The 20,646-nt window shown below is 43.6% G+C and overlaps 1 protein-coding gene across 1 annotated transcript in view; it reads left to right on the top strand.

Annotated features, from left to right (window-relative positions):
- FLT1 (fms related receptor tyrosine kinase 1) overlaps positions 1-20,646 on the top strand; it is a 113,509-nt gene that overhangs the window by 70,524 nt on the left and 22,339 nt on the right. Inside the window, exons 13-17 of the mRNA XM_082304329.1 lie at positions 468-758; positions 5,870-6,016; positions 7,901-8,032; positions 13,815-13,921; positions 17,065-17,203. Coding sequence (XP_082160455.1) covers positions 468-758; positions 5,870-6,016; positions 7,901-8,032; positions 13,815-13,921; positions 17,065-17,203 — 816 coding nt within the window. The remainder of the gene's footprint in view (positions 1-467; positions 759-5,869; positions 6,017-7,900; positions 8,033-13,814; positions 13,922-17,064; positions 17,204-20,646) is intronic.

The raw sequence follows: 20,646 nt of genomic DNA, 5'->3' as shown, positions 1-20,646 counted from the left end.
AATACTCATGAATAGCAAGGAAAAAATACAACCAAGCATGATGAGCTGCAGTATTTTTCTACTGTCCTCTTGAGATTAATTTTCTCTCATGCAGTTCAGAAGCTGGAGCTGAGATCAGAATTTTCCTCCTTTTTCATAGTCCCACTGTGCTGTCTTTAAATAATTCTGCTTTTGGTACCTTGCCTCAGCCTGTCTTAACTTGGCATAACATTTATACAAACTCATTACTTCCAAGAGCGACTTCAGTTTACACCAACTGATGTCTGAGCCCAAGTGTCTTGTAGCTCCAAGACAAATTATAAGAATAGCTGGAGCCTAGCATATGAAAGGAAAGTTTAGAGACTTCAGCAGGAAGACAGCGACATTGATTAGTTCAAAGGCTTCCTGATAAAGGGGAAAATATACGCTGTGTTAATTTTGGCTCGTTCATTTCGTATAAACTCACAAGTGTTTTTGATTTTTGACAGATGTACCGAGTGGATTCCATATTAGTTTGGAAAAAATGCCCATTGAAGGAGAGAATTTGATATTGTCCTGTTCGGCCAACAAATTCCTGTACAAAGACATTGCTTGGATTTTACCGAGGACAGTCAACAATCAAACGAAAGCAAAAAGGTCTCTCAACAAGGAGTACTCCATCACCCTCACTCTGACCATCAAGAATGTTTCCCTGGCACACTCGGGCACCTATGCCTGCCGAGCAAGGAACATATACACGGGGAAAGAAGTGCTTCAAAAGAAAGACGTTACAATCAGAGGTGAGCACTGCAACAAAAAGGCTGTTTACTCTCGGATCCTCAAATATAAAAGCACAAGGAATGATTGTACAACACAAAGCAATGTAAAACATTAAAGGACTCATTAAACAGTAACAGGTGTCTCATATCATCTTGATTTTTTATTACTGTTGCTACCTTTCAGGCCCTGAGGTGGTGCACATTCCCCCATGGGTTGGACGTAGGAGGAATAGCAAACAAAATCGTAACGCATGAGCTTCCAGTTGAGTTCAGACGGGTGTTTTCTGCTTTGACAAGGCACGTGGAAGCTGGGGTTTGGAAGATCCCCTGTGCTACATTTTGCATATTGTTATTTTTTTCTCTTGCTGTCTCCTACTGAGCGATAAGGAAAACTTTGGATCAATCTTTCCTTCCACTTTGATATCGGCCTCGTCAAAAGTGTCAAAGCCGAATAAACTGATTAACTTTAAAAACTGCTGTTTTCAGTCAACAATGGACATTTAATAAGTTAACTTTAATGTGCAGAATGAGCACAATTCAGTTTGAGATTGACTGGACTATATATTTTTTATTTTAATCTGATCTTGATGGACTTATAAATATTACCTGCTGAGCAAGTTCTAATGCTTATTTATTTGAAATTATTTTCTACACTAAAGTACATTAATCTTAAAAAGTATCTTCTAAAGGAAGTATGCAGGGAAGAAATAAAAATGTTGATATAATGCACAGACCTATCATATCATTTATATAAATGATGATTTTAAAACTGACAGACGTGAACCATGTTTCTCCAAATAAATCCAGGTAGACTTCCAGTTGCTGTGTTGGTCAATTTTTAAAGTCAGTTCTGCACTAATGTAAAAAGCTACTGATAAAAGTGTGAGTATTGCTCCTGGCCTGAAGATACAGGAATTTGTAATGCTGTAATTATTTTATTAAATGAGAAATATTACACTAACACAACTGACAAGGTTGCAGCCAGCACAGTGAGTTGTTTAATACATTTTTAAAAATACAAATTCAAAATTGAAGCCATTAAAAATATTCATTGCTTTTGGTATGCAAATGACAATTGGATTTATTACCCGGATTAAGAACCAGCCAAACTGCTGAAGGAGAATTAAGGGCAACCTAAAACTTCCTTGTAAGCGTTTCCCCTTTTTTTTCCTTCGTCATGATTTTGCTATGAGATGTTTCTGTGTATTATAAATTCTGTATAAGGAAGAAGTTACTATTTTTAATAGATCTGATAACTTTATTTTTTTACAATACATAGCTTTTATTATTTTTGGTTACATTTATGATTGATCATTTATATAGCATTTACATAAGCCATAACAAAACAGACCGTAGTGACCAAAATAGCTACAGCAAAGGAACAAAGTGGCTGTGCTTTTAAAATAGAGGGTGACAACATGACAGTTTCTTGCGCTTGGGAACTCACCAGACTATTTCCTCCTTTAGGTATCGAGACTGTGTCCCACGGCTAAACTTGTCTTTCACGTGGGAATTGCTTTTGTCAAGTGTGAAAGGGTAAACAATAGCATTTCCCCATAATGCCAGTTTCATGGAGCCTAAAATGCTTAGAAAACAATTGATAACCTGGAAGTTGTCAGAGTAAAGAAAAGAATAATCATTTATATCTTGAAATGTCACCTATAGCCTGCTTGTATACAGTAGCTCTTTTGTTCATTATTAGTGTGATGGCTTCCAGAAACAATGTGTTCTTGCAAAGGGACCTGGGTCTCTTTTTTTCTAATATATGCCTAAAAAGCAAGCGAAATCATTGGTGACTGCTTAAAAACGGGGCAAGTGCGCTCTTTAGCATTTGCAAGTCTTCAAAAGAATTACAATAAGAATCCCCTTTTTTATGAGGCTGTTTTGTGAGAAGACATTTGATGGCAAGGTGGGCGGTGATGACAGGACGTTATGAATTTTCCATGGCCTTGGGAGCTGGAGCGTGATGACTGGTAGCAGCCAGTTGCCAGGCAATATGAGTTTGGGTCAAAAGAAAAAGAGATATGGCAATTAGACTGTTCCTCTGTGAAACTGTTGTGAATTGCGATGATGTGTATCAGTGCTGGGTGGATGTCCTGCCAGCCTGGTCTCGACCAGTGCTCGGAGGGCCACACTGTGCAAGGATGTCCTAACATCCCGATGTGACTGCCCATGCTGGGAGGCACAGAGAAACCTCACTGGAAACGTTTGAGGAAAGCAGTTCTTGGTGGCCAGATAAAAACTACTGATGTCACTTTTGACGTCCTCAGATGACTGGAGAATCTCATCGGTTTGAGGAGTTTCTCTGCCTTCTGTTGTGTAATATATTATTTAGGGAGAAAGGTGTGAATTATATTTCTTGGGTTTTTTAAGTGTTAAAATTAAAGCTTGTATTTATATTTTTGTACTGATTAATAAAAATAAGTGAACAGACAACATAATCATAACAAAGGACAAAAATGGATGGAATGCAAAAATATATCCCCAAATGAACAAATTGTAATGTTTTCTTCCCATTTGCCATTGTTTGCTTTTGGAAATGCAAATTTTCCCTCCTTACCACTCCGGGTCGGCTGAGTGGTCTGACACCAGCATCCCCTTCTCCCCTCTGTGACCCTCCCTGTCGTTCCCCTGGGCCAAACTCTGCCTACAATGAAGTTCCTTGGGGGCACTGAGAGCAGAGTTGGGCCCAGCCGGGCAGTGTTTGTGGGCAGGCACGAGGGCTGGGGACGAGTCCGGCGGGCTGCCCTGGGTGCTGAGCCCTGCACTGTGCATGCTGGCAGCCAGGGCAGCCCCTCAGCTTTGGGGTGAGTGGAGCGGGGTGTTGGAAAGTCCCCCCCTTGGCTTCACTACAAAAATGAATGGGAGAAAACGGGTGGTTTGCAAAAGAGAATAATCCTCAGGTTGACCAAGTCCTTGAAAAACCATCTTATTGCAGCAGAGAAATTATTGAAAATATGTGAATGGTGACTGGATCTAAGTTTTAAGCAAAAAAGTTTTTCTTAATATGAAAACCCCTCTTTAGTGTATGGCTATAAACAAATTAAAATTAATCACAAATAACTCACAGAATGTGTGATTTGCCTTTGTTGTGTCATCTTGTCCGCCTTCATTTTGGATGTCTGGGCTGGGGTGTCCATCAGGGACTGCTGATAAACGCGAAATGGGGAGCTCTTCTCAGCGTGCCTATGTGGACATGTGTCAGACGGTGCCTGTTCATAGACAGACCGTGTTGTGAAAAAAGAGAACTGTGGAAAAATTGAGGCAAGGTATCAATGAGAAGAAGGCAGTCTTCTTGGCTGCAAGGCAAATATTGTTGACCATGTCATTGTGTAGGCATATGATGAAGACTTTACAGCCTCTCTTATGAGCATTACTGTTTGGGAAGAGAGAACAAATTGTCTACTACACTGTAAACAAAAAATAGCATTGCCTGTGGAAATTGCAGACTTGCAGCTCAGAAAAGCCCAAAATGGTCTTTGCAGGGTCGTGACTATGCTGGAATTAATTTCAAGGAGTAAGATCATAGCAAAGATAGCTTACTTTAAAAGTGCTTTTAGTACTGCAGGGTTCATGCACACTGTGTAAGCTGGTGGTACATAGGTGCTTAATTTTTCTGGAGAGTTTTTATTTACAACTGGTACCAGAATGATTGTGAAGATGGAAATGTCTGGTAGTCAGTTTTTCTGAAAGGACAGAGAATAATCTTCCAAACACAGAATGTCAGAAATTCAGCCGATATTATACTTGAACTTGGTGTACTGGTATCTATTGGAGTCTAAAAGAAAACATTTGCTAAGAATTGGTTTCTGCTTTGTTTTATTTTATTTCATGTTTTGTAATGTGTGTCTTACCATGTTAGTAACTGCTGATCCTGGCAGTGTCCTTGAAGGGAAAGATTGCAAATAATGGGTTCTTGCAAGACCGGGGAATTTGAGGGAACCTGCAGAGTATTTTGCATCTGTGAGATTGCTCAGGAGCTCTCTGGATTCTCCATCACTGCTTTAAAGGGACCAAAATACCAAAAAGGATGATATAAGAGTAGCAAATGTCACAGAAAGATACTGCCATATAATGTGTGTAAACGTTGCGAATATCTTGATCTTTGTCAGAACAGCCTTTGGCTCTGTACGAAATGGGGGAAAGAGCAGCAAAGGGTTGAAATGAAGATGAGAAAGATTTGTTGTTTTACTTCTTTCAGGGATGACTTTAACATGATGTTTACAGAGTGTTTTTGAAATGCCCTTCTGGGAGGCCCTTGAGCAGAAGCAGAACAGATGAGATGTGCTTCTAATACTCATTGTCACTGACTGTCATGGAAATGGGTTTTATTACATTGCGTTCATGTGAATGTCAGTAGATAAAAGTAAAACAGGAGCAGTGTTACTATGCTGTGTGGCCTGCTAGCACTCCACTTCGGCCCCTGCTGTCAGGGTTTCCAGCATCTGTGGCTGCCAGAGGACATGGGCGCATTTCTCACCAACGCAGTTTTGGCAGGTGGGCTGTGGTGTGGTTTGGCCAGGTCTTGTTGTGTTCAGCCAAATATGTGAAACGCAGAAGTGGAAGAATTTATGAAGACTTCGGGACATGTAACACAATGCTTTTGTGCTTATGGTTTCTGGTTTTAGATGATGTGAGTTTACTGAATATGATTTGTAACTGTACTCTTTAATGTAAGTAAATGATAAAAGTCCCATTCAGGGGTATCGTGGTGTACAGAGCTGCATGGTGCTATCCGTGGCGCAGAGATACTCTGCTACAAGGGTGTCCTGCTAATGGTTAAAACTTTGGTGTCACAGTTTGTTTCCCCAGATGATGCAAAACTCTGAGCTTTCATAGAAACTCATTGCTGTCGATAAACAAATGTGGTTGGTAATGGAACTGAGGAAACCTTTTAAACAATGTCATCACTGGGTCTTCATTGGTCATCATAACCTGCTATCACTGAGTAACGGGAGTACTCTGTACACACCAGATGCTCTTAAGCAAACTGGAACGGTAAATAAAATTTGGGAACAATGAACTTGGTAGAACAGCCATAGCTGTTTACATCAGTAAAATGCTGGTAGGGAAGATAATTAAACCCCCACAGTTACAGGAATGTAAAACAGAGGTGTTGTTTTGTCTTGTAGCTCAAGAGGCACCAGCCCTGCTGCGGCACCTTACGGATCAGACAGTGAACACCAGTAACTCAGCCATGTTGGAGTGCCAGGTTCGTGGCATCCCCGAGCCCCAGATATCCTGGTTTAAAAACCATGAGGAAATACAGCAAGAATCAGGTGAGAGCCCTGTGTACTTGCTTACCTTTTACAGCCTTTTTATTTACCCGTCTGCCTTAGGTAGCCATTTGCGGTCATTGGCATCTGCACCCAGATGTAAGGAAGGAGTATTGCCTGGGTGTTACAGGCAGGCAGGCAGCAGCACGGGTGCTCTGGGTTATTCCATCTCACGCCAAACCTCAGCCAGGCTGGAGGTGTAGGCACAAAGGGCCTCTATGGAGTCAGTGGAAAAAATATATCACTCAATTTGCATCTTAGAAGAGTCATCTCCAGAGAAACATATTCCTCTCCATTTACTATAGAGGGAGCCTAAGGATCAGGTGTCTTGGCCAGTGTATAGCTAGGCAGGAGAAAACCAAGCTTGAGTGATGTGTGTAGGAGTACCAGTGGGAGTCTGTGGTCAGGCATGCAAAGTCTGTTCTAGATTCACAGCCTAACCGCCAGACTAATTCCATATCTGGGGTCTCAAAAACTGAAATGCATCTGCCAGCAGCCAGGGAATCCAGGTCTCATGCAGCAGAAAGGAACAGCTTCCCAGGTGGCATGCTGCAGCTACAGGAAAACTTCGGGAGGTATTTACTGCTGTGTCAAGAACGTGGCTTCAAAGATGAGCTAAGGCTACGTGTCCAGCTCTGATGGTACCACAGTCACGGAAGTGTTCCTTGGAGATTTCAGGTGGAGATGGATGATGAGGCTAAAGGCAAAACCTTTCTCATGGGAATTCATCCACATTTGGATCAGGCTGAGCAAAAATGTTCAAGGAGATTTGGTCTGTAGGACCTTGAATGCTGAATGTAGTCTTCAATAACAATGTTTTAGAAAGTTTATATTTAATGTTCTGTCCTGCATTATTGGAAATTACTATAGCATGAATAAAGGCAACTGGGAAAAACTGAGGATTTCTCCAAGTGAGTTATAAGCCTGTGCAGACTCGCAGCATGGACACTAAACTTAATCTAGAGCGAGATTTCATGAAGCTTTACATCATTGTAATGTGCACTGTCTTCTAAAATGAGTGTTACGTGTCTAATTTGAGTGTAATGCAACACATAAATTTAGGAGCCAGGAAGGTGTTTCTAGAGAGTAGGTCAGAGCACTTCAGTTAGGTGCCTGAAATAGATGGTGGGAATACATTTTGATGGGACAGTGGTTCTGATGGAGCCAAACGCACAAGTGTGTACTTGACTGCACATTTCCTGGCTACACAGTGCCTTAAATGCAGTTCTGAGGCCAAATCTGCTGCCTGCCTCTTCCTCGCTTTTTGGAGTATTGCCCAGGCTGGCTTCTGGGTTGACCCATCTGGAATAAACAAGATGTTGAAAACTTCAGGTAACTCCTGTGTTTTAGGGTATACCTCATGGGACGTCTCTTTGCATTAGCTAGGGTCTGTCCAAGAAGGGGCCCATCATTCCATGCCACATGGGCAACAGATTTGGAGTGAGTCTGCTGCCTATAAGGCCAGTGAGGATGCATGGAGCTGGGTCTTGGAAGTGCTCTAAGCTCGAGCTGCTTCTGATGCGGCCCTATGCCTGTAAGTGCACTGCTAAGTAATCAGACCACCCGTTTCCCAAAACTTGGAGACATGCTGACGAACTTGGATGAAAGTCTAGGCACAGTGCTAATCAATATACACGATACCAAGTGCTCCCAAGATCATTCCCTTAGGCTGAGCTTTTTCACTCACACAAGTGCTTTGTAAACACAGATTTCCAAAAGATTCCCAAAACATCCAAGTACATTTGGCTTTCCTGCAGATAACATTGTGCTGTGCAGTCTGTGGCTCAGATTTCTTTTGAGAAGAACTTGAAGCAGATATTATTACACAAGGGCCTGTTTTTGTTTATATCCTGGCTCCCTCTCATTGCAAAATATTTCATTTCACAGGAATAATTTTAGGGCCTGGAAGCCGAATGCTGTTTATTGAAAGAGTAAAAGAGGAGGATGAAGGACTTTACCAGTGCATAGCCACCAACTTAAAAGGGTCCGTGGAGAGTGCAGCATATGTGACGGTACAAGGTAAAGCATGGCATTAAATGGGAAGAGCAAGCTTGCCAGGGTGATGTTCTTACTCAGGCTGGAAAGGTGGGGATATGGCCTGGGGCTCAGGCGGTGATGTCTGAAGGCAGCAATTTGAAGGAAGTCCTAGCAAGGGAAGCGTACCAGGTTGGAAAGGAAGCCTAGCAGGAAATGCTAACTCAGAGCGTGTTTACACTGACCTAAAAAGAAAAATTGCTTCAACCCAACAAAGATCGGGTCAGGGTAGAAGAGAAATGTAAATTTAGTATCATCAAAACAAACAAAAAACAGAATAAGGAACACTCTCCTACCCACTGATTTTCCCATTTCAGGTTAATTCCATAGAAATTAGAGACCTGGGATATTTTCATTTGTTTATTTTCAATGTAAAGTGAACTGCCAAATTGGACTAGAAGATTTTAGCATAGTGATAGCTACACATGCATTTTTCAAAGGTACTTGTTGTAAGAAGTAGGTATGATCTAGTTATTCCTGTAACCATTACGTGAGTTATTTTGCTATTCATTTAAATGCCCAGCGTTGTTCTGCCTTCTGCCAAGCTTGACTCAGGCGTGTGGCAGTGGCTTCTATCAAGTAATTTTACATTGCATAAAAACAGTTTATCCAGCGACTTTTCAGTTTCATTGAATACCCTTTTAGTTCATATACTATGAGATAAGAGAAGTAGGTTGACATCCTCCATATAAGTCAGTGCCATGTGTAAATTGAATTTGACATAACCTATCTTATTGATCTCATGTGTTAAGTAGATAGTCCTAAATGCATTTAGTTTCTCTTTATAGAAAACAGTTTGACTACCACTAGGTCTCTCAGGCAGGGGTTACGTCTTTGTGGATGTTCTCATGCAATTGGTAAATGTATCTGAATACTGCTGAGTATTTGGATGCTACCCTACAGCAGAAGACACTAACAGCTAGTAAATCAGTATTGATTTTCTGCCATGAGTGTGTTAGCAGTCTCAGTTAATGGTGATCATTGATGATACAATGATGTTTTTGATTTAAAAGGTCAGGGATAAGTATATGTACATGTGGGCTGGCCTAACCGGTGTAATCAAGGAGTTAAAAACACCTCTCTATGAATAATGCTAAGGTTTTTACAGCCACTATAATAGCTAAAAGAATAACTTGTGCCTAAATGCTTGCTGTCCAATGCGTCCTTCTAATTTATAGTCCTGGACAATGTAATTCATTATTGTATTGATTTTTAACATCATTGTAGCGTGGCTGTTTATTACAACCCCAAGCATTCTGTTGGATGGCTTCTAGGAAGTCATATCTCCTAGTCCATGATCCAGAGGAGAGGAAAGACAGCAGCCAGGAAGGCTTCTTCTCTGGTTACATGTCCTGGGGTCCACTGGCAATGTTCTTGTGTGACTCCTGTGGGAGCTCTTAGATAAGCAGGAGATGAAGTCTACTATATTAAAATCTATAGCTTTGAGACTGGATGAGAAAAAGAGAGAGAGTTTGTCTTATCTACTGTGATCAGGGAAAATGCCTTTCCACCCTCTCTCTTCCTACTGCCTGAAGGGACATCACTGGAGGTTTTCTCACTCATTCCTACACCGAACTGGAGCGTCTCTCCCTCTTCCAGGGAACGGCAGCCTCTCACCCCGTCCCTGAGCCTGGAGGGACAAGATCAGGGCTTAAACGTGAGGCTTTCTCTAGGCTTTGCTGCTTGCTTGTCTTTCTGAGAAATACAGACCCTGCAACTGCCACTGCAAGTACCAAAGCCTTCCCTCCATCCCGGCGGCTCTCGGAGTGCGGGGCTGCAGATCAAAGGGAGCGGAGCAATGCCTCGTGCTGGTGCCGTGTTCAGCAGATTGGAAGAGTAGTTTGTGAATGAGTCAGGAAGGAAACTGTCTGCTCTCTTTATTTCCTCCGAAAAAACATTCTTATACTCACAGATAAAACAGTGTGTTATTTTTGTATCCGAGATGAATGAATGGATGGTGGAATCCAAAGGCTGTCTTTAAATAATTGCAGCCCGTGTTTGGTTTGGAAGCCATGCTTGCCGGGCCGTCTGAGGAGGAGAGGGACCATGTTTGTGGACATGTCAGAGCAAGCTGTCTGCTTGCTTTTGGCTGAGGAACTGAAGAGGCAGCGAATCTGCAAGGCCTGAACAGGAACAGCAAATGTCTGCCAGAGCACCCAGCAGGCAGAGGGGACGGTGTCCCTAAAAACCTGGGAGCACAAGCTGCTGAGCACAGGGGTAGCACAGGCTGTCTTGGGCAGCCATCCTTCGGGGGGTCACCCGGCTGCACGGTGTCTGCCCTGCTCGCAGAGTGGTTGACTTGCCATGAAAGCCTTGCCCTGCTTCTCCTCCCGGGGACCCTCACACCCCCTCTCAGCGGGAGCCAGCGATACAACTAGTTGCAGAGGTGCTGCACCATTTGAAGGGGATGTGCTGATGAGGAATGAGCATGAGCATCTTTTACAGCTTGTACTCACTGAAATCCAGATGTATAACAAGCAAATGAATACAGCAATATGCTCTGTCTTAAAGCCGATGCTTGATAACTTAATGTGATCCCTGCTGATGAAAAGGAAAGCATGACATTTATGAAGCATTCACGGAACTATTCTGACACTATGAAAATGGTGATTGCTTTTTAAATAACTGTCTGTTTTTCTATCTACCTTTCTGACTTTGTATCTCAAAAAGTTGTTGTGTTTTTTGGGTCACTCTGACTCTGAAGTCATCAGGAATGTTTCCATGAAGTTTAACTGGAATTCCCTTGGCTACTGAATGAGGTTCAGCCTGGGTTATGTGGGTGACTGTAACAGAAAAGGTGAATATCAGGGGACACTTAGACTCCTGTTACCTTAGAGAACCACCAAAGGGGGTTGGAAAGGAGTCCTGGAGGTCTCTAGTTCCACCTCAGCTCAAACCTGGATCATCACCAACACTACATCCAGTTGGTCATGGCTTTTCTGGCCAGGCCATGACAACCTCCAAGGATGGAAATTCCTCAGCATCTCTCAGCACCCATCCCAGTGCTGCACTGCCATGATCATGGGATTACACGGATTAAGCAGGCTAGACCACATTGGTGTAGGGGTGAGGGACATTTTGGATGCAGCAGAGTGGTGTTCGTGCAAAGCAGGCATTGCTTTTTCCCTGGTTGACACCTGACACAGAGCTGCAGGGGCAAAAAGGGGGCTGCTGCTTGCTGCAAGTCAGACAGGGCAGGGCTGGACATGGGGGAAAGTCTGTGTCTAATGAGGTGGCTGGTGGGTAAAGTTCTGGGAGGGGTGTAAGGGGGAGCCATAAAACTTGGGTTGCTGGGCAGAGAGAGGGATTTGGTCCAGCTTACAGGCCCTCCAAACTCTGCTAATCCTAAGTTTTCTTCTGAGTGTTCCTGCCTGTTCTGCCTCAAATCCAACCTTTTCCTACACAGCTAAGGGGCACTCAGCCAGCTCTGGCTGCAAGGCTTTTAGCAAGACTAGGAATCCAACGTTTGATAACCCAGCCCGGAGAAATGCTTTCCAGTTGCCTAAATTCACTCAGACATTTCAAAGACAGCACCTTCACGTCTCTTCGCTAACTCCTGGGCAGCATACGGTAGCGGTTAGGGAGATGCTGCCTTCCACCCCAGGGCTGGCTGTACCGTGCCTCACAGGTTTTCTGAGTCCTGCCATATGGAGCAGTGGCAACAAGTGAACCTTCAACCCCTCCAGGTTTTGCTGAATAAATGTCAGAAACTATTACTCACCATCTGCACGGGTGCTGCACAGAAGCAAGAGGAGACTATCCATATGTAAAAGGAAAGCCTGATGCCAGAGGGTAGGCAAGCTGTATTAGGCTGTATCTTTTATGCCATCACTATGTCCCATACCTAAATCAAGCCTTTAAAAAAATAATTGTGAAAAATTAACACTCTCGGTACTTTGGAGATATAGATACTTTATATCTCCATTTGTACTTGCGGCCATATTTTTCTTCAATGAGCTTTATTCTCAAAGCTCCAGAATGGACATGCTGGAGCAATCTTAGATATAGGGCACAAATGCAAATCTGATTATCACCTTCAGAGAGGGAAGATATTATGCTAGTTAAGCCACAGCTACAGGAGGCAATTCAACCTCTAAACAAAATTCCGTAGCCTTGCCTAAAACCAGGCAACACATCCCTCTGGATTACTCAGTAAGCCCACCAGTGAGACATCAATCATCCCTTTTTCATGTGTCAGGAGTAACACTGAGCTGCCCGGGGTCTGAAACTGCTGCAAGTGCAGTTGACAAAACCACTGTGAAATCATGTTCAGAATTACTCCTCCTTGTCCTCTCATTTTCTCTCTCTGGAGGGTGTATCAGAATAAGAGGCAGAGCATGAGGGTTTTGTTGCATTTGCTACCAATCAGATGGAAAACATATTGTGGGAAGTGTGGTATTTTGACACGATCACAGGATTTGCAAAACAGACTGCTCTGAAACCATTTACAAGTCCCTAAGTAGCAGTCTGAAGTGAATTTTATTTTGGCTTTTTTTTAAGATTTGTCAGTGGGCTCTAATACTCTCCAGATTTCTAATGTTCATGTTTTCTTGCTGCTCCATTTTCAGTCGTTGTTTTTGTTTTTCCCTTTCCCTGCTTAATCTGTTCCCAGCTCCCGGCCAGCTGGGTTCTGCGAGGTGCTGCTGGGGACCGAGGAGGCCCCGTGTCCCCTCGGGGAGCCTGGCCCTGTGCTGCTGGTGTGACCAGCAGGAGACCTGAGGGCACAGAGCCTGCCAGGGGACCAGTGGGTTGGAGGGAGCACTGGGTCCTACACCCCGGGTTTCTGGCCACACTGCTTGGTGGGGATTAGGATCAAGATCCCCGTGCCATGCTTTGAACAAGCTAAGCTCACAGGTGCCAGACTGGGTCCATCCAGACCATGTGAAGGAGAGCTCATGGACTGCTGCCAGCTGTACCGCGAGCCTCCAAGGGAGCCCCCAGCTCCCCCCCAGAGAGGCTTTTGTTGAGGGCTGGTGGGTTTCCAGCACAGCTGGGATGGAGGTGCAGGCTGCAGGGCTCAGCCATCAGCATGGAAGAGCTCGCTGAGCTGGGGCAGAGCAGGCACAGTGCCCGAGGAAAGGCAGTCAAGCGTCCTGGACAGCAAAACCCAAGAAGCGGCACTGCAGTGTGCCCTAGGTCACACCTGGATTCACTGGTGTCTACACCAGCACAAGCCCTCCCTGGAGCTTCTCCTGCACGTTATCAGCAGCTCTCACACCTCAGCATTGCCCTCGGGGAAGGGCCAGCAGAGCCATCCCCTCCACTAGCCCTGTCCTCTCCAGAGGCTGCTGGGGACTAAGCCTTTCTGAGACCTCTGCTGCTCTCTCAGATGTGGGCTTGGCCAGATGGGTTTCGCCGTTGTAGCGCGGGGAAGAGGTGAAACTGCGTGAGCAGGCCCACACACATTCTCACACAGAGAAAATTTGGCTAAAAATACCCTGCAGCTGAATTTCTACCTCAAAAGGAAATTATTATCTGACTGGCCATCTTCAACCTGGTTTACTTCACCTCTTGCACCCCAAAGAAGAGCTGACGTTTTACTGAGAAACTTACGGATGGATCAAATGCAATTTTGCTGTGTTCAGTAAAACGACTTTGCTGGGGAGACCATTTTTTTCCAGGCTCCGCAAGCCAGTCCAAACAGAGATTAGTACCCTATTGAAAAGAAGCTGGTCCTTCCTGGTATTTTATTTTAATGGCAAAGAAACTTAAAGTGCCCTTGCTTTGCAGCTCATTTTCTAAAATGTTTGTTGCTTGATTTTTCCAGGCACATCAGAAAGGTCAAATCTGGAGCTAATAACCCTGACCTGTACCTGCGTGGCTGCGACGCTCTTTTGGCTCCTGTTGACCCTTTTCATTCGCAAGCTGAAGAGGGTAAGAACAAACGGGGAGCTCCTGGCAGCATCTGCCTCTCCTTACCAGCCCTTTGCTTGTGTTAGAAAATCCTTCCCAGGCCACTGGGATTGCTGAGTCTACCAAAAAAAATCTGAGTCATTTACTGCTCACCTTTGTTCCCTGTGCAATCACCAGGCTGCTGATGGGTGCTCAGGGAACCGTGACTTGCAAGGCTGCGTATGAGTAAGCCCAGGAGCAAAGCCTGGGTGGGGGCAAGGCTCTGAGACTCGCAAGCATTTGGGTGCCTGACTCCCACCAAAGGCATCCCCATTCCCTTAAAAGCTGTGGGAGTTTGGCGTCTTAATGTCTTTGAAGATCTGAGTGAGTGGGAATGACAGATCTTCACAGGGCGCGCTAGGGTCTGGTTTGCACACAGTGTCTGGTATAATTATATCACTTGCAAAGTGATATTTTGCTGAAGCAGTTTTGGTGGTGCAGCCTCTAGAGCAGATGATCCTGTATCAGCATGATAATGTTAACTGCCCTGCAGCTGACCCTCCTTCTTGTTCAAGGCTGACCGTGATGGTTTAAAGCCCTTTTTTGTTGACAGCACCATGTCTGCCTTGCATGGTGTGTGCAGGTTAAACCACAGCAGCTCTCATAAGCAGAAAATGTAATTCTTCAGTAGTGCAGAAAGATCTCAGAGCAACTTTCAGGAGCAGATGGATTTGAGGGAAGGGAAGTATTGGGTCAGTGGGGTGCACTGCAGGACATGAGATGAGGAATGGCTGTGCGTCCCGCTCTCCCCCACTCCCACACCACAGAGGCGCTGAGCCCCTGCCGCCCTCCCTCTCCCAGCTGGAGAGGTACCACAGCGCAGTGCCACGGGCATCAGCTCACAGCAGCCACGGCAGAGCACGGTCCAGCTGGCCAAGCTCCGTGACAACTGCTAAAGATTCACTGCAGCCCGCCAGACCATTTTATCTCAGCCTGCATTAAGGCCTGCCTGTATTTTAGATTTTACACTGAGAACTTCTATGGACCGATGGGAATGCAGGACCAGATCTCCAAACCAGGGCGGTATGGCAGCAGCCATCTGCCTGCCTTCCTACTGCCACAAACTTTCATAAGAAACAATGCATGGGAGTTTTAGGGGAGAGAAAGTTGAGGTCCGCTGAAGCTGTGGAGAAACTTTGTCGCTATAGGGAAATTACAAAGCAAGTGGGACCAGTTCTGACTGCTCACCAGTAATGATGAAGCAATTCGTAACATGGCTGCAAAACCTTGGAAAAATGTAAGTTTTAAAAGTAGCAAAGGGTTGCAGATTTATTTTTATTTGTTATGATGCCAAAACTTGACATTTGTTTGTTAGTTTGTTAAAAGATAGTAAAAATAATCACTGTTGCTGTTGAACAAGGGACTTTAACTAGATGGCATGTGAAGGCTTCTTTCCAGATGAGGCTTTCCAGCTAGTGTTGGTCTATGTTTATGGTCTTCTCTGTGTTTCTGTTGCAAACCATAACTCTCAAGGATTTATGTCTGGAATTAGCTCTAAATTAAATTTCATCTACAAATTACGTTGCCACAACAGAAAAAAAATATTTTTATGCTCACTGAGAGCATTTTCTTAAAGCCTGTCTGTTACATATACAGGGACAAATGCTATGCTTAACAATTCTTCATCATCTAATTGTGCCAAAGATTTGGTATTCAGTGCATCTGAAATAAAGAAACATAGGAAGATCCCTGCACCTTCCCACTGCCCTACAGCTCTTCCTGGAATGGGTCCACTTAAAAGCTCTTCTAAAGTGACCGGTAGGAGCAGCCTGGTACACACATCTCTATCAAGAAATGCTCTTTTTGCAGCACCACACATGCTTCTGTTTCTATCCATATCCCACTTATCCATGTCCTGTCCAGGGTCAGTGGATTGTTTGGAGCCAGGCTTTATGCCACCTGACTTTTCCCCAAGCATCAGCGTAATCCTTCTTGGGACTAACCTTCTGTGTACTTGGCATGGTGAAAGGCAACTAAAACAGGACCTATTAGCTACTGCCATTTTAGTCTAGTCATGTTTATAACCAAAGCACACACAACTAGTCATATCCTTCTCAAACAAATGCCTGGAAATGCATCTGTTGGGGACATATTTCCAAGCTGTAGTGGAGGAAAGTTGAAAGCCACAGGGGGCAGTTAAAGCAACAAAAGAATATGTAGATATATCTGTGTGTTTGTGTATGTCTCTGTGTGCTCTTTCCATGAGTTTAGGAAATGCAACATGAACGGGCTCAGTTCAGCAGATTTTCCATAAATTCCAACTAATAGCCAGGAAATCAGAGCAAACATTGTACCTTTTCTACAGAAACATAAGTACTCCTGCATCAAGAAAAATCCAGTGGATTAGAGTGGCAATCTAGGTGCTCTTTGAAGGAAAATATGTTTCAAATGGCTGGACTGCAGAAAATTTTGAGATTAGGTTCATCTTTCCTTACATTTCTCATGTGAAGTGGATAATCCATTTGCTCGGTAGAAACTGAACTTCTGGCAAATTCGTTTGAAATGATGTGTTTGGAATTACGTGTTTGAGTCTGGGTGTTTATGAATTCCTCCAAACTCAAGTAATTTCAGTAAATTTGTCAGAAATTATACCGAAGAAATAAAAAATTCTGAAAATTTGTAAACGGTTTCTGAATTGTATAATGTCTAGTCTCCTGACGACTAGTCTTGCACAACTTCTAACCACATATGATCTATCTTTGCTGGGTATATGGAAAAAATAAACACTGGCAGTTGAACTCCATCTGTTGCATATGGCCACTTCTTGCTTTGCACAATCATGAAGGAAAGTTATTTTTATCAGCAATGTTTAGTCATTTGCCAAAAATATTTCTCTTGACTGTGCAGAGGGCCTGTATCATAAAAGCATATGTTAATACAGATCCACATGGAATTCATTGAAGAAACCTGTATGTCACATAGGAGGAAAGATAGAGGACAGAGTTTCTTTTACATAAAAAGTCTTGCAATATTTAAAAAAGCAAAAGGGAACTTAACCAAACCATCTATTGGACTGTGAAACATGCAGCCCCATGAACAGAACTTGAAACCCTTGATCCAAACAGGAAGATGCTGACGGATACCCTTATCCTCTTTTACATTTTGCCATATTCTTTGTTTTCTAGCCTTATTCCTCTGAAATGAAGACCAACAATTACCTGTCAATCATAATGGATCCTGATGAAGTCCCCTTAGATGAGCAATGTGAACGTCTGCCTTATGATGCCAGCAAGTGGGAGATTGCAAGGGAAAGGCTTAAACTAGGTAATATTGACACACTTCACGTTGGGTTTGCCGTGATTGAATGAGATTTACTGGTACAGGTAAAGAGGAGCCGGGTGTGTTTTAGACACGCAGCACAACATTCTGCCAGGTTCGGTGTGAGCTATTCCATACCAAGTGCCCTGGACCCTGACTGAGTTATAGAATTTAGGACAGACTGACTGTGTCTACCTGACTTCCCATATGTGTATTTTGACTCCAGGTACAAAAAGTAAAATACAGACAATAATGCTGCACTCTACTTTTTGCAGTCCCATTTACTTAAAACACGACATAAAAACAGGGCAACCGAAAGCTTCCCAATCAGACCGCTGACTTGGATGCTTCTCTCTAGACTCAGGAGCCTGACCTTTGGCATTTACTGTAATTTTCTTCCCTTGTAACCTGGTTATGTGCTCATCTGGCAAAAAAACGATGCAGAAATGGGTCCTCACACTCCACTCTGTATCCCTCCTTGTTTCTCCCTTTCCTTTTCTCTTCAGCGCACTCTCCCTGTTTTCCTTCTGTGCTACAGATTTACAAACATTCTTGTCCATGCACTACAAAAAGTGCAAGAATGTGACACATGGGTCCACGTATTAATAGATAAATATCTACAGAAACTTTGAACCTGCAGCTAGCTTGCCTACAGATGCCCCAGTGAAAAGCATGGTTTGGGAGCATTCCTTACTTGCTTAGCCTAGTGTGGGGCTGATGAGGAGAGCAGGAGGGTAGGGACTAGATTTTGAGATTGAGGAATCCCTCCAGAAACCACACAGATTTTAGCAAGAGGGTCAAAATTAAAATATCAGTGATAAGCTCAGCCTGTTCCTATAGTGCTGTTTGTTCTTTCAGGCATGCATTAGATTTGTCCTAGGGCTAGAAGGGCTAGAAAAGGGCTAGCTAAGTGCTAGAAAATCCCTGCATTTTAGCTAGGAGCTGTAACAGATTCCTTCTGTCCTCTGGGGATGAGGGACAGAGGGTGATTAAAACACGCATACAATTAGGATCACACTTAATTCGCCTGCTGGAAGTCATGACGTGACCACATGTGGATAAGCACAGCTGAAATATATTGCCAGCCATTTATAATTGTCATACACAATTCTGGGAATGCTGAAACATAACCTTCTGATGGAGTGTCTTCAGTTGTCAGATAGTTTTCTTACAATGATAGACCAAGCTCTTGATGTGCAGACAATGTGATCGCTGTTTTATGTGATGCTTTCTTTGTGTGCAAATCCCATGGAAAGAATCAAGCAGAAATGGAATGTAAACACCAAGGAAAAACCCACCTCTTGCAGGGTTGGTGTTTGGAGTCTGGAGGTGAGGAATGACGACCAGAGAATGAGTTAAAAGTGGAAGAGCTGATGTAAACAAATAAAGAATGCTGACAATGAATGAGAACCAGATTCAGGGAAGTTGGGTATGTGCAGTATGCTAGATTAGCTCAGTGCAAGTCCTGCTTGCACGGCAGTTGGCTCAGTCTTTGAGTAACCTTGGCAGTCTCTGAGGATTAGTGTCTCACAAACACAAAATGTGCTTCTATGGTTGTTTAAAAATATTTTTACTTAGAAATGCAACTCCTTCCAGCATCAGATATGTCTGTTTTTCTCTTTCCACCTACTTATCCTCCAGGATACATATTTATTGTAAGCTTTGCAAATAAGTCTCTCCTTTCAGCCCACATCTCCTTTGCTATGTGTTCCTCCAGCATGCGTACATACAGCCCACGGCTGTGATGCAATGCTTATATAACAGGACTCCCCCTTTGTCTGTAAGAACTACAGATGTTACAGGAAATTTCGCACAGGCACCACTGAAGTCAGGGTAATTAACATTCAGTATAGATTAGTCCGACTGAGAGCAAAATGTCATCTTTTCATTAGGCAGAAAAATGCTGGTGCTATAAATCACTGTCAGCGTGGTCGGCGATAACGTTGCCGTCCAGCATAAGTGTTGAGCTATCATGCATTTCTCACCTTACCCTTGGGCTTGACCTTCCTAATCTATGAGAGGTCACACGCTGCTGACGCTGTGGTGCAGGACCCCGAGGGAGCACTGCCACATGGCTCCGGTGCTGTGTCAGACACGCCGGCGGGAGACGGCTTCCTGAGCCCCGCTCCCTCCTGTGCACTGCAAGCCCACCACGCTGGCATCGAGCAGAGCACTTTCCGTTCTCCTTCATGTGCAGAGCTGTCATACGTAACATAATGGAAAATATGAAGCCGCATGTGGGGAAAACCCAGATGACTCAAACTGTGGCAAAGGACCTGAGAAACGAACACACCTTTGAGCCTTCCCACATACGTGGAAAGCAGTGTCTGCAAGTGCTTTTTGCTAATGCCCCAGTCCAGCAACTCACATGCTTGAAGGACCCTGCTAAAATGGGACTGAAATGGAAACCTCCTGATCCAAAACTCCTTGACTGAGGGGTGTGTTCACTTTAAAGGGATTCTGAATTGCCCCAGGAAACCAAAGTCAAGTGCAGAAAATTTAAGTAAGTAAGTAGAGAATTTTGCGTCCTTGGTCTGGATGTAAAGGCTGCAACATTTCATATCTGACTGTTTTCCCAAACGTGGCCAGTGTAGCTGCTTGAGGGCTGTGACAAGTTGACCGCTCAAATGGTTGGGCATCTTAATATTCCTCTAATTGCTCCGTTTAATAATTTTGTAATTTGTGTGTCAACGTAAGGGTCTTTTGCAAGAGCAATCTGAGTCATAGACACAATCTACATACTAAACTGTGGAGTTCGATCTATGCGCTGAAAAGTTAGAGCAGCCCTACTCTGCACTAGCATTTAGCATGGCGCAAACAATAGCGGAGCAACAAAGACTAATACATCAAGTGTTATTACAGTTTCCCATTAAATCACAATCGTTGTTTAGAGAAGGAAGTGTTGTTTCCAGTGCTCATTCTCCTTTATGAAAGGTTAGCAGCTTTGTGTAGCTTTATGAGCTAACTGGTACGTTTTCCAAGTGGTGACTAAGTAGGTTATCTCAATGTGGGAAGTGAGTTAACAGTGATGGAAACAGATTAAAGCTATGGATTAAACAAAGGTACGATGACTTTTGTAGGACCTCAAACTGCAACTTCATCTTGTAGAAACCATGAACAGTCAATACATTAAGGACTAAGAACATCAATTCACCAAGAAAACTGAGACCTTAGTCTTAATGTTCCTTCCCTTATACATCTGCTGTATGCAGTAAATGAAAAAGAAGGTGAGTGTAGATTTTCAAAGAAGATATACACTGATTCACTTGTATTTGTGTGTCAAACTCTAAGCCTTTCACATATCAAGGCTCAGTCTGTTGATGCTTTTCAGCCATCCAGATTAAGTTCGTCATGGGTTTTATTTGCTGTAAAAATGCAACACTTTTGCACATCTAGGGGGAAATAAATTTCTGGGGGTTTTTTTTGGCTTAATATATGCCACTTCATGT

Source organism: Platalea leucorodia (assembly GCF_965183815.1).
Source record: "Platalea leucorodia genome assembly, chromosome: 2".
Classification (NCBI taxonomy): domain Eukaryota; kingdom Metazoa; phylum Chordata; class Aves; order Pelecaniformes; family Threskiornithidae; genus Platalea; species Platalea leucorodia.
This window is presented reverse-complemented; position numbering and strand designations above follow the sequence as displayed.